This window comes from Pristiophorus japonicus, chromosome 3, assembly GCF_044704955.1.
Source record: "Pristiophorus japonicus isolate sPriJap1 chromosome 3, sPriJap1.hap1, whole genome shotgun sequence".
NCBI lineage: Eukaryota > Metazoa > Chordata > Chondrichthyes > Pristiophoridae > Pristiophorus > Pristiophorus japonicus.
The window spans coordinates 273,506,695-273,520,498 of record NC_091979.1 but is presented as its reverse complement, the minus strand read 5'-3'; the positions used below and the strand labels follow the sequence as shown (position 1 = coordinate 273,520,498).

The 13,804-nt window shown below is 42.1% G+C and overlaps 1 protein-coding gene across 1 annotated transcript in view; it reads left to right on the top strand.

Moving 5' to 3' along the window:
• Window positions 1–11,309, top strand: part of chst15 (carbohydrate (N-acetylgalactosamine 4-sulfate 6-O) sulfotransferase 15) — a 90,462-nt gene extending 79,153 nt beyond the window's left edge. Inside the window, exons 7-8 of the mRNA XM_070876718.1 lie at window positions 1,361–1,508; window positions 10,230–11,309. Coding sequence (XP_070732819.1) covers window positions 1,361–1,508; window positions 10,230–10,417 — 336 coding nt within the window. The 3' untranslated portion in view covers window positions 10,418–11,309. The remainder of the gene's footprint in view (window positions 1–1,360; window positions 1,509–10,229) is intronic.
• Window positions 11,310–13,804: the final 2,495 nt, after the last annotated feature.

Sequence of the window (13,804 nt, the reverse complement as noted above, 5' to 3'; positions counted from 1 at the left end):
CAACTATATTGTAACATGACCATTGCCAGCTTATTGAGTGAAAATCTGCATTTGATTACCAGGGAATGACCAGTCTGGGAATATTATTATTTGGCAGTATTACTGTTTTGACCACAAGTAATGCCGAAATAAAACAAACTGCATCTCAAGTGTATCCGACTCCATTGCTGCAATTTATTATCTCCATATTGTTGGTGGAAACGTTTGCCACCTTCTCTTTAATGTGAATTTATTTTGTTTCCCTCTCCAGAGAGACTGGGAGTTAGTGTTCGAAACAAAATAGTATGTGTATGGAATTTGTAGTCACACTGTGAAATCTATAGTTCTTTTCCCTTCGATGCCTCTCAATCCTCTATAAAAATCCAACAGAGACTGATAACTGGTCCCATATTTGGGTAGGTTCCACAAGCACCTTTCTCGCACTCTTGGACAGGATTCAAGATAGGCCGAAAAGCAATCCTTTTCTCACTTCCAGCTACCAACCTCTCATTCTACAAGCTTTCGTCTTTCCATCTTAATTGTGTTAAAAGACTCATTGTACAGTCTCCAACTCTCATTCTTTGCCAGGACTCAATCCTTTCTACCCGCTGCTTGGTGTCCCCTACCTATTATTTCTTCATTTCTCTTATCTTAGCTCTTCACGTGGGTAGTTTCTGGGGTCAGATGAGGAATGAGCTGCCATGTGATTTTTTTTTAAAGAAAGCAATTAAGAACATGGAGCCATGTGTTTTTATTTACAGTGTTTGATATTGAAATGTGATGGTAACTGTAGCATCCCCCAACCGAGAAGACAGTTAGGTCATTTCTTTCTTCGCCTTTTGTCATTATTTCTTTCCAATTGATCAACAACAGTTGTTTTTTTTAGGGTGGCGTTAGTTGACTCGGCCAGTTAAGCGTGGAATTTCTGTAGGGAATTCTCCCGACGTCTTGCCGTAACTTCAGCAGAAGGTCGCCGGAACCCTGGAAAAATGGTGTAAATGGCTAAATGCAGCTATTTACACCATTTCTCTAGGATTTCTTTTGAAGTTACAGTGGGAGATTGGGAAAACCCCGCAGAAATTCTTCCCTCGGCGTCTTATTCCTGCCTCTGTTTGATGTCTTCTCCATTAGGAACTCCTAGTGTGAGGAGTTAGAGGGAAGGCCCTACATTCACCTGTAGTGCTGTGTGTCAGTGCACTCGTGCATTGTGCCACTGATCTTACAAAATGCTTAGCTTATAATTTAACGAGGAGGAGCTGATCTGAATCCTTTCAAAATATTCGGTACTATGGACCAAATAAAGTGATTGGCCACAAAAGAAACAGGAGATGGACCAGGGTAGGATTGCCAAACAATAAGTCGTCTTTTTTTTTCTTTTCAGGTGAGATTGCAAATTGGGTTGTATGCAGTCTTTGTGTGGGACTGGTACGCAGTTTATAACCGGAACCAATTCCTCATTCTCCGACTGGAGGAACATGCCGCTGATTTGAAGAACAGTATGCACAGGGTCTTCGAATTCTTGAACTTGGGTATGATTTCACTTTGAGTTGCATTTCTGTGCTAAAAGCCTCAATTAATAAAGTATTAATCTAGAGGACATTAATGAATGTGCTTCATAAAGTAAACTGGTGAGAACTCTAGGGATCAGCAAATTTAACACTAACAATTCATTCAGCAAATACTCAAATTAATGACAGTTTGGACACAATAGGCCAAATTTCAACGACAGGATAAAGTCACTTTTAAATGGTTTAGGACTCGTGCTAATCTCCCTTGAATGGTAAAATGCAAATAGCACTTAAGATATCCTTAATATCTATTTGCCTTTTAAAGACCCTCCTGCCTGAACATTGTTCTTCACCCCACCCCCTCTGGGACACCCTTTCCATATCCTTTTGCATATTGCATTGAATTTCCTCGCTTCAAAGGTCCAGTCCTGTAGGGTTGCCAATCCTTCCGGATTGTCCGGGAATTTCCAGGAATGGAAATTGATCCTAGCCAATGCTACTAACAAGCCGGGGGAAAAGTCTGTCGCATCCACGGTATGCGCTTGTTTAAATTTACTTCTCGTATGATGGCTGCTGGCGCGAAACCTTTCAGGTGTCCTTCCCCCACCATCCTACCCACCTCCCTGGCACTCGGGGCTCCGCAGTTACAGCTGTCTGCCTTCTGTTGACAGGTTCTCAGCCATTCTCTGCCCCCATTTCAAGAAATTGCCTGGAATTTCCTGGTAGATGGTCCTGTCTAACGGCAGTTGTGAGGAAATTACTGAAATCTATCGGGAAAGAGCGACTTAGCATTTGAACAAATATGAGTCAGAGAGTCAGCATGGAGCTGTGAAGTATAGATCATGTCTGACAAATCTAGCTACATTTTTTGAGGAGAGTGGTGGACAGGAGGATGTCTATCTGGACTTCCGTAAGGCATTTGGTAAGATTCTGCACAAGAGGTTAGCAAAAGTGAAAGCGCATGGAATTGGGGGTAACCTTGTGACATGGGTTAGTGCTAGATTGGGAGGTAGGAGACAAAGTAATGATAAAGGGAATGTACTCCAATTGGCTGCTGTGACATAGAAAATAAGTGCAGGAGTAGGCCATTCGGCCCTTCGAGCCTGCACCGCCATTCAATGAGTTCATGGCTGAACATGCAACTTCAGTACCCCATTCCTGCTTTCTCACCAAACCCCTTGATCCCCCTAGTAGTAAGGACTACATCCAACTCCTTTTTGAATATATTTAGTGAATTGGCCTCAACAACTTTCTGTGGTAGAGAATTCCACAGGTTCACCACTCTCTGGGTGAAGAGGTTTCTACTCATCTCGGTCCTAAATGGCTTACCCCTTATCCTTAGACTGTGACCCCTGGTTCTGGACTTCCCCAACATTGGGAACATTCTTCCTGCATCTAACCTGTCTAAACCCATCAGAATTTTAAACGTTTCTATGAGGTCCCCTCTCATTCTTCTGAACTCCAGTGAATACAAGCCCAGTTGATCCAGTCTTTCTTGATATGTCAGTCCCGCCATCCCGAGAATCAGTCTGGTGAACCTTCGCTGCACTCCCTCAATAGCAAGAATGTCCTTCCTCAAGTTAGGAGACCAAAACTGTACACAATACTCCAGGTGTGGCCTCACCAAGGCCCTGTACAACTGTAGTAACACCTCCCTGCCCCTGTACTCAAATCCCCTCGCTATGAAGGCCAACGTGCCATTTGCTTTCTTAACCGCCTGCTGTACCTACATGCCAACCTTCAATGACTGATGTACCATGACACCCAGGTCTCGTTGCCCCTCCCCTTTTCCTAATCTGTCACCATTCAGATAATAGTCTGTCTCTCTGTTTTTACCACCAAAGTGGATAACCTCACATTTATCCACATTATACTTCATCTGCCGTGCATTTGCCCACTCACCTAACCTATCCAAGTCACACTGCAGCCTCATTGCATCCTCCTCGCAGCTCACACTGCCACCTAACTTGGTGTCATCCGCAAATTTGGAGATACTACATTTAATCCCCTCGTCTAAATCATTAATGTACAATGTAAACAGCTGGGGCCCCAGCACAGAACCGTGCAGTACCCCACTAGTCACTGCCTGCCATTCTGAAAAGTACCAATTTACTCCTACTCTTTGCTTCCTGTCTGCCAACCAGTTCTCAATCCACATCAGCACACTACCCCCAATCCCATGTGCTTTAACTTTGCACATTAATCTCTTGTGTGGGACCTTGTCGAAAGCCTTCTGAAAGTCCAAATACACCACATCAACTGGTTCTCCCTTGTCCACTCTACAGGAAACATCCTCAAAAAATTCCAGAAGATTTGTCAAGCATGATTTCCCTTTCACAAATCTATTCTGACTTGGACCTATCATGTCACCTCTTTCCAAATGCGCTGCTATGACATCCTTAATAATTGATTCCATCATTTTACCCACTACCGATGTCAGGCTGACCGGTCTATAATTCCCTGTTTTCTCTCTCCCTCCTTTTTTAAATAGTGGGGTTACCTTGCCTACCCTCCACTCCATAGGAACTGATCCAGAGTCTATGGAATGTTGGAAAATGACTGTCAATGCATCCTCTATTTTCAAGGCCACCTCCTTAAGTACTCTGGGATGCAGTCAATCAGGCCCTGGAGATTTATCGGCTTTCAATCCCATCAATTTCCCCAACACAATTTCCCGACTAATAAGGATTTCCCTCAGTTCCTTCTCCTTACTAGACCCTCTGATCCCTTTTATATCCGGAAGGTTGTTTGTGTCCTCCTCAGTGAATACCGAACCAAAGTTCAATTGGTCTGCCATTTCTTTGTTCCCCGTTATGACTTCCCCTGATTCTGACTGCAGGGGACCTACGTTTGTCTTTACTAGCCTTTTTCTCTTTACATATCTATAGAAGCTTTTGCAGTCCGTCTTAATGTTCCCTGCAAGCTTCCTCTCCTACTCTATTTTCCCTGCCCTAATCAAACCCTTTGTCCTCCTCTGCTGAGTTCTAAATGTCTCCCAGTCCCCGGGTTCGCAGCTATTTCTGGCCAGTTTGTATGCCACTTCCTTGGCTTTAATACTATCCCTGATTTCCTTTGATAGCCACGGTTGAGCCACCTTCCCTTTTTAATTTTTACGTCAGACAGGGATGTACAATTGTTGTGGTTCATCCATGCGGTCTCTAAATGTCTGCCATTGCCTATCTACTGTCAACCCCTTAAGTATCATTCGCCAATCTATCCTAGCCAATTCACGCCTCATACCTTCAAAGTTACCCTTCTTTAAGTTCTGGACCATGGTCTCTGAATTAACTGTTTCATTCTCCATCCTAATGTAGAACTCCACCATATTATGGTCACTCTTCCCCAAGGAGCCTCGCACAACAAGATTGCTAATTAATCCTCTCTCATTACACAACACCCAGTCTAAGATGGCCTCCCCCCTAGTTGGTTCCTCGACATATTAGTTTGGAAAACCATCCCTTATGCACTCCAGGAAATCCTCCTCCACCGTATTGCTTCCAGTTTGGTTAGCCTAATCTATATGCATATTAAAGTCATCCATGATAACTGCTGCACCTTTATTGCATGCACCCCTAATTTCCTGTTTGATGCCCTCCCCAACATCACTACTACTGTACACAACTCCCACTAACGTTTTTTGCCCTTTGGTGTTCTGCAACTCTATCCATATAGATTTCACATCATCCAAGCTAATGTCCTTCCTAACTATTGCATTAATCTCCTCTTTAACCAGCAATGTTACCCCACCTCCTTTTCCTTTTATTCTATCCTTTCTGAATGTTGAATACCCCTGGATGTTGAGTTCCCAGCCCTGATCATCCTGGAGCCACGTCTCTGTAATCCCAATCACATCATATCTGTTAACATCTATTTGCACAGTTAATTCATCCACCTTATTACGGATACTCCTTGCATTAAGACGCAAAGCCTTCAGGCTTGTTTTTTTAACACCCTTTGTCCTTTTAGAATTATGATGTAGTGTGGCCCTTTTTGTTTCTTGCCTTTGTTTACTCGGCTTTCCACTATTGCATTTTACCTTTCTACCATCTGTTTCTGACTCCATATTACTTCGCCCTATCTCACTGCATAGGTTCCCACCACCCTGCCATATTAGTTTAAACACTCCAGAACTGCATTAGCAAATGTTACCCCCAGGACATTAGTTCCAGTCCTGCCCAAGTGCAAACCGTCACTTTTGTACAGGTCCCACTTCCCCCAGAACTGGTTCCAATGTCCCAGGAATTTGAATCCCTCCCTCTTGCACCATTGCTCAAGCTACGTATTTATTCTAACTATCCTGCTCCCTCTACTCTGATTAGCACGTGGCACTGGTAGCAATCCAGAGATTACTACCTTTTGAGGTCCTACTTTTTAGTGTAACTCCTAGCTCCCTAAATTCAGCTTGTCGGAACTCTTCCCACTGCTTACCTATATTGTTGGTACCTACATGTACCACGACAAATGGCTGTTCACCCTCCCTCTCCAGAATGCTCTACAGCCGCTCCGAGACATCCTTGACCCTTGCACCAGGGAGGCAACATACCATCCTGGAGTCTCGGTTGCGGCCGCAGAAACTCCTATCTATTCCCCTTACAATAGAGTCCCCTATCACTTTAGCTCTCCCACTCTTTTTCCCGCACTTCTGTGCAGCAGAACCACCCATGGTGCCATGAACCTGGCTGCTGGTGCCTTCCCCTGGTAAGTCATCTCCCCCAACAGTATCCAAAACGGTATATCTGTTTTGGAGGGAGATGACCTTAGGGGACTCCTGCACTACGTTCCTGCTCTTGCCTTGTCTCTTGGTCACCCATTCACTATCTGTCCTAACCCTTACCTGCGGTGTGACCAACTCACTAAATGTGCTATCCACAACATTCTCAGCATCGTGCATGCTCCAGAGTGAGTCCATCCGCAGCTCCAGTGCCATCATGCGAAAAGTGGGGTTCCCCAGGGATCTGTACTGGAGGCCTGAGCTTTTTATCATATAAATAACTTGGATGAAGGAATAGAGAGCTGTATATCCAAGCTTGCATATGACACTAAGTTAGGAAGCAGAATAAATTGTGTAGATCGGAACAGGAAGTTACAAACGGACATAGACATGTTAAGTGAAAGGGCAAAACTGTGGCAGATTGAGTTCAGTGCAGGGTGAGTTCATCTACTTTACATCCAAGAATGACAAATTGGAATATTTTCTTAATGGAAAAAGACTAGAAACTGTGGAGGATCAAAATGATTTGAGCATCGAGGTACACAAATCACAAAGCTAGGTACAGAAAATAATCAAAATGGCTAATGTTGACCTTTATCTCTCGGGTTGGAACAGAAAAGGGAGAAGTAATAGTTTAGTTGCACGGAGCCTTAATCAGACCCCTTCTAGAGTTGTGTTCAGTCTTGGGCACCACATCTTAGGAAAGATATATTGGCGCTGGAGAGGGTAAAGTGCAGATTCACCAGAATGATACCGGAGCTTAAAGGGTTAAATTATGATGACAGGTTGCATAAACTCTTGAGTTTAGGAGGTGGAGGGGCGATCTAATTGAGGGGTTTCAAATGAAATGAAATCAGGCGGGGGGGAGGTGGGAGAGAAACTATTTCTTCTGGTGGAGGAATTGAGAACGAGGGGGACATAAGCTTAAAATTAGAACCGGACCATTTAAGTGTGAAATCAGGAAGCACTTTTTCACACACAGGGTAGTGGAAATATGGAATGCTTTCCCCCAAAAGGCTGTGGTTAAAATTGAAATTTTCAAGATTGAGATTGACAGATTTTTATTGGGCTTGGGTAGCAAGAGATATGGATCAAAGGCGGGGTAAATGGAGTTAAGATCAACCATGGTCCAATTGAATGGCGGAACAGGCTTGAGGAGCTGAATGGTCTACGACTGTTATGTTCCTAGTACTGAGACACTCAACTAAGGTACATCCAATAAGATTTGCAAAAAGTGGACAAACGTGTGATGAAAAGTGCAATTCAGACAAACCATATACTAAAATTGGCTCCTATGGATTTGTATATTCCAGCCCAGCTTCAAATCTCTCAAATGAAATGTGTCCTGCCATAAAATTTCTGTTTATTTGGTAGTTTAGGAAGTGAGCATCTACAATCACAGCAAACACAACTATGACTTAAAAACTACTTATAAAGCAAATTTCTATATAGTAGTCCACTAGGAGCCCAGGCCCTAGCAGTCTTCTTAGGATGGCCATGAGTAAATGAAGAGGCCAGCATCCAATTCGGAGATGTCCCAGCAGAACAATCATTTAATCCCTTTTTATTTTTTTTATTATTTCTGGTAGTGTGGTCAGGGAGCCTGATCCCTGTTGGCCTAACAGTGGATATGCATTCATACTGGGACAAAGTCATAGCAACATAGCTGATTCTATGGCAATTTAATGGTAAGCATATGTCAATGGGGCTGAAATTGAGGTTGGAGGCAATTGCCTCCGACCTGAAACATTTCTACGAAATTACCTGGTGGTCCCAGAGGCGCCTGCGATTGCGTTGGGGAGGGCCTTCTCTTCCTGAGCTGCACAGCACGCTCCTCCAGGTTCCCATGCAGAAGGTGCAGTCACGTGTGACTGCTCAGCCAATCAGGTACCGTATTTCACAGCATTCTCATTAATAGCAATGAGAACTCCATATCTGCGCATTGCTATTAATGAAAAAAAAACACACTAAACACATAATAAACAAAAAAAAACACACCTCACATAATTAAAACTAATTGAAATTAAAGTTAATAAATATCTTGGAGAACATTTTTTTTTCTGAGTTTTTAAAGTTTTTTTAATTATGGTTAAAAATAAATGTAACATAGTGGGCAGGGTTTTTAAAAATGTGTTTTTTAAATTTAATTTAATATTTTTGTATGTTTTAAACTCTGACACCTGTAAAAGTAGGCTATATGCCTGCTTTTATCAGGCGCAAGAGTTCTGAGGACATTTGCTGGGCAAGATATGGGTAAATACCGCAATATTGCCCTTGCAAATGTCCTCGCACCCGATGTGCATTGGATCTGTCGAGCTCCAGCTTGACGGATCGGAAAAGCTGTTTTTCAGCACGTGCGCATTGTGCGCTGAAAACCGGCTTTTGCGATGCCTCCCCGGGTCCGTGTACACTCCGTACGGACCTGGGGAGGCCGGGATTTCCAGCCCAATATTTCCTGGTGATTTGGGAGAGCAATAGATTTCTAACTTTCACAATGACTTAGCATGGTTTGTGCCAGTCTGTGGTTCTCAGGACAGTATTTTTCATCAGCTTTGTAAATACCTAAATTTGAGAGCCTTCGTGTTGAAATGCTTCCCTTCCTAAAATCCGGACAAGCAGAAAGTTTCTGCTTAATTGATGGCCAGCAGAATTCTGAATGTTGATTTGATCGGATTAACTAAGTTTATCGGTGGGTTCAAATGATTTAGCTTTGATAACATGATTAATATTGGCCTGTTTACGTATTTCCTGACAAATTCCCAAATTCTCAGACAATGGTGCACATTTTTCTGATGTACAATTTTAGCTCCAGTTGAAACTTTCATTGGTTCCAGGAATAAAAACAAGGTTTTCTAAACTGGCTCACAGAAATACCAGCCTTTCAGCCAACCTGCTTTTCAGTTTGAAGTTGAAGCTGTTCAGCCGCTTTGCAGTAAATTCCTGAACACGTCTTTCCTGGTACTTGGATTAACCAAGCTATTGGAGAAGTTTCTAGTGCAAATAATAAGGATGAGTACAAACCTAATGACCTTGGTTAGGGCATTTAAAAAAAGAATACTTGATTAAACACCACGGGGGGGGGAGAAATTCCGTCGCGCCTCAGTTGGGGCGGTGTCCCGGGTGAAGCGTTAAATTTTGCACCGCAAATGGTTGCGTCTGATGCCGCAAAATTCATCAGCTGGCCCGGAGTTTGGAGCGGAGCACTAAGGGAGGCGCTGCACACCCGCGCCAGGCCGACTGTGCAAGTGAAAATCCTGAGCTAAACAGCCGGCCTCAGAGCGACCCAAGAGGGGCCTCGGGAGAAAAAAAACCCACCAAAAACATTCCCAATAAATAACTCTCGCCACCACAACATAAATCGCAAAAAAAATCCCACTTACCTCAGCTCGACATTACTTACCTCACAGCAGTCGCAACAGCTTGGAATGCCATTTTCCACAGCTTTCATGTTATCAGGTGCTCAGGGTTGGGCGCGATCCAATTATCGAGCCAAGCCAGTGTCGCAACCAGCGGCGTTACTTACAGGCGGTAATGCTTCGCGCCCCCTCGAAACTGGCACTGAATATCCCGAAGCTGGCCGCCTGCCCGGAAATGCTTTACCACCGCCATTGCCGCCCCTCTAGGGTGCTAACAGGGCAGCAGAAGACCAAAAATCCAACTTCAAAGCAGTCTATGCTTCAAATTACTGGAGTATGTTTTAAATCATTGGCAGTTTAGGTCAGTGAACCTTAACGAATATCTAGGTGCTCGTTTTAGAAATGACTCTGATAACTGCATTACGCCATGGTATTTAACTCAAAGGAAAACCTTTTCTTTCCTTCAGTCACATTTGGCCTCAATCTTCCGGCACAAAAACCATCGCAGTATATTTTCTCTCTCACTTTAAATCAGGGTGGAACAAGGAGCAAAAATAAAAGATGACTTTCTGAGAGAGGAAAGAAAAGGGTGGTCGGATTCAGAAGGAAAGGTGTAAAATTGCTGTGCCAATATTAGATTTTTTTTTCTAAAGCTCTACTGTTACTTTCCAACAGGAACCTTAACGGCACAGCAGGAGGCAGCCATCATAAACAATCCTGCATCAAACACCAGACGTCCCAAAGACAAAAGCCTTGGGCCTATGTTGCCAGAAACCAGGAGGATTCTAGAGGATTTCTACGGGCCATTTAATGAAAAGCTGGCTTCGCTACTTAACGATGATTCTTTCTTATGGGAGAAATAAATACAGACCAAATTCACAGCACTGTAATATATCTCATGTTTTGTATAATGCTTTCTTCACTGTCCTGGAATGTTCAACAATACTTTGATGTTCAAGTTCAAAAATTATTTTTTAAAGTTTATTTTTAAACTCTTACCTGAAGACCTGTCCGAAATTCAACAAAAGGCTCATTTGAAGTTTAACCCTGATTATAAAGAAGAACATTATCCATATGCCCTCATTTAACTTTCCCATGGAATATGTAGGTTCATAATACTTGACACTGTGTAAATCATAATAAATCAGAATCCCTAAGTTTGTGTAAATAATTAAAAAAAATAATAATTCCCCATGTGGCTGTTCTAACTATTTTGCAGGATTTTCAATTACACTTACGTATTTGGTAAAAATGAAATCTTTACAGAATGTGTTTAAATATTGCTGCCAAACCTAATGAGAGATTTCACTAATAGTGCCTACTTTAGTCTTCCAATAATTCATATACCATAATTATGGTTTGGTAATGGTTACAAGAGCAAGTATTTTTAACTTATTTTTTAATTGCTTCCCTCCCTGTTGGTTTATATGTTGGAGCTAAAGATTGTGAAGGTATATCTCTGACAATTGTGCTGATAGTTAATCAAACCCCATTATCTTCATTTGTCATCAGTCAAGAATATTTGTCAACATTTGTTTCCTGTCCTGTTTGCACATTCTCAATCAAATAATCAAGCTGTCTTAATTTGCTTACTTCTAGACAGAACTATGACTGGTGAAATGTTAATTATTACGTCCATGGGATCGATTTGCACAAAAATTCACAGCGTGTTTTCAGGGTCCATGTGCACAGCAAACCTATTTTTGTGTGTAACATTCAGTTACTATTATAAACAGGAGCATACACTGCATATTATATGATGAATCTATGACTTGTTTTTACTGGGAATTGCTTTTCTGTCCACGGTCTCACCATCTGCGTTTGTCAAGAACTATGTTGGGAAAGATTGTGTAGCAGTGCCCCCTATTGTCAAGTGGTTTACAATTAGAAAGTTCATACAGTTTAACTCATAACATATGCTGGCTCAAAGAATCTCATGTGGTCATGAATCTAAATTTGTAATGAAACATCAAACTTCATCAGAAAGGAGGTTTTCCAAAGTTTGGCCTCGTAAGCTTCATCAGGAAGAATATGGTTTAACTGGTTGAAACCCATGGGCACTTTTAGCAATGAGGACTGTTAGTCTGTCGAATAGTTATATATTTGAGAATACTAATATTTTTCTAAATGAATTTTTATGCTCCAGGTGAGAGTACAGGGTAATTGGACAACTTTGACCTTTGTTATCTAGTCAGTTACTTCCAAGTCAGGTATCATCCAGTCATTTACAGAACAAAGCAGGTTTTCACTAGCTCAATAGGCCTCAACCTTACGATCGTTAGTCTGTTTTTAATGCCGATTTAATATCCTGTTTTTTTTCACTTTTTAGTTCTAGTGTTTTTAAAAAAAAAAACAAGGAGAAAATGAGTGGAGAGGATTTGAATCAAAAATAATTTGGGTAAATTCAGAGAAAAATAGTTTTTTAAGTTTTAATTTTAAATATCTCGAACTCAAAAATAAAAGGGAGTTAAAATAGCATAGTCAAGCTAAATATCCACCTACAATAATTGTCATACACCATGGACAGTATGGGTCTCACCATCAGATTCTCACTTAACTTCTAAATCATTTTTAAAAATTAAAAGTAAAATGTGTATTGTCGCTCCAATTACTTACCTGCCATTATGATGATGGGATAATAAAAAAAATGGAAAATTATGCACAGAGAAGCAGTTGTGATCTTGCTTTCAGCAAACAGTGCCTTTGTGTGTGACTTGAGTCAGCCTTTGATGACTTCAGTCTTCAAGCGACTCTGTGGTAACTTGTGTTTGTGTGCATTGTTGTCGTTGCCCCATACAGAACTCTGAAGGAAACACCCACACATGCTGCTGTGTAAAAAATATAATTCCGACTGCTCTACCTAAAGAAGGTGCAGATCCTCTTCAAAACAAATCCAAAATGCACAATATTTGTTACTTTTCCGACCAGATATTGGGCCCACAGATATGTTTACATCTCATCTTTGATACCAACATTACTGCACACATTGTGCATGCTCATGTTACGGATTCAATGCATCTATGCACTAGACTTTTGTTTTAAAATAAATGGAAAATGTGGGGTCGGAGCGCAAATCTGAGAGGAAGTTGGGTTTTCGCAATTCTTCACCCGAATATAATCTGGGAATTGATCAATGGAAATTGGTTAAAAGAAAAGATTTTAATAATCCCCACTTAACCTTCACTTCAGAAATATACTCTGTACTGCAGAGTTAAAATGCATCCATTTCATCCACCAGCCAGGCTTGTGGTTTGTCTGAGTGAGGCTGACCATTTAGTGGCCTTTTGTGCTACATTATGGACCGTTTTTTTTGTGCTATGGATTCATAAGCACTATGTACTGGAGACTGCACAAGTTCATGCTTGGCCCTTGCAACTGGTAGAGTGTGATGATTAATCCATTTGTCTGGTTTTGATTAGAATGCAAGTCCCATAGGTAAAAGCACAGTAGGGGGAGATTTTCTGATCAGTTAAAGTTGATTATTGGGGCCAAAGTGGGCACAACAGATTTTTACCAATTTTGCACGCCATCCAAATTAGGCTTTTTTACTTGTCAGAATCATCTGCCAGTTTCCAATGAATGATATGAAAATAAGTCTCCAGTCACCTCATTTAGATGTCCATGCAATATTCTGGTGTAGCACTCAATCATTGCCTGACCGTAAAGATGGGTGTCCACGGCTTTTATGGTGCACTGTTTACAAAAGTACATTTTAAAGAACTCTATAGTAAAATTAGTTACACCATTTTGAGGCTGTTTCTGAATCCTCTCTTTCTCCCCCCCCCCCCCCCCATTTCCATTTAGTTTGGCAGGGGCCCTTGTGCCCAATGTTCTGGCTAGATTGGTTGGCATGTCCACGATATTGGGCAGTGGGAGCCACCTGTTACTTAGGTTTTTAGTTGGAGGAAGAAAGGGAGTAAAAGATATGCCAGACACTGGCCCACTGGGAGCCTCTCATCCTCATTTACAGCAGAGGTGGTTCTGTTTAGCAATGACTGCAGAACTGGCTGCACAGGCTCCGGGCCAGTCAACATCTACTCTGCAATCTGCTGGGTGAATTCCTGCAGCTAACATGCACCATAGGACTGGTGATACCACTGACAGTAACGATCTGCTGTGCCATGAGGGATCACTCTCCTTGCTACCATCTCATTCTGTGCCACCACCACTTCACCTTGGAGTTTTGCGGCACTCCATCACTTGACCACGGATTCTGTTCCCTGCCTTTGCATTTTATTGTGGCAGCCACT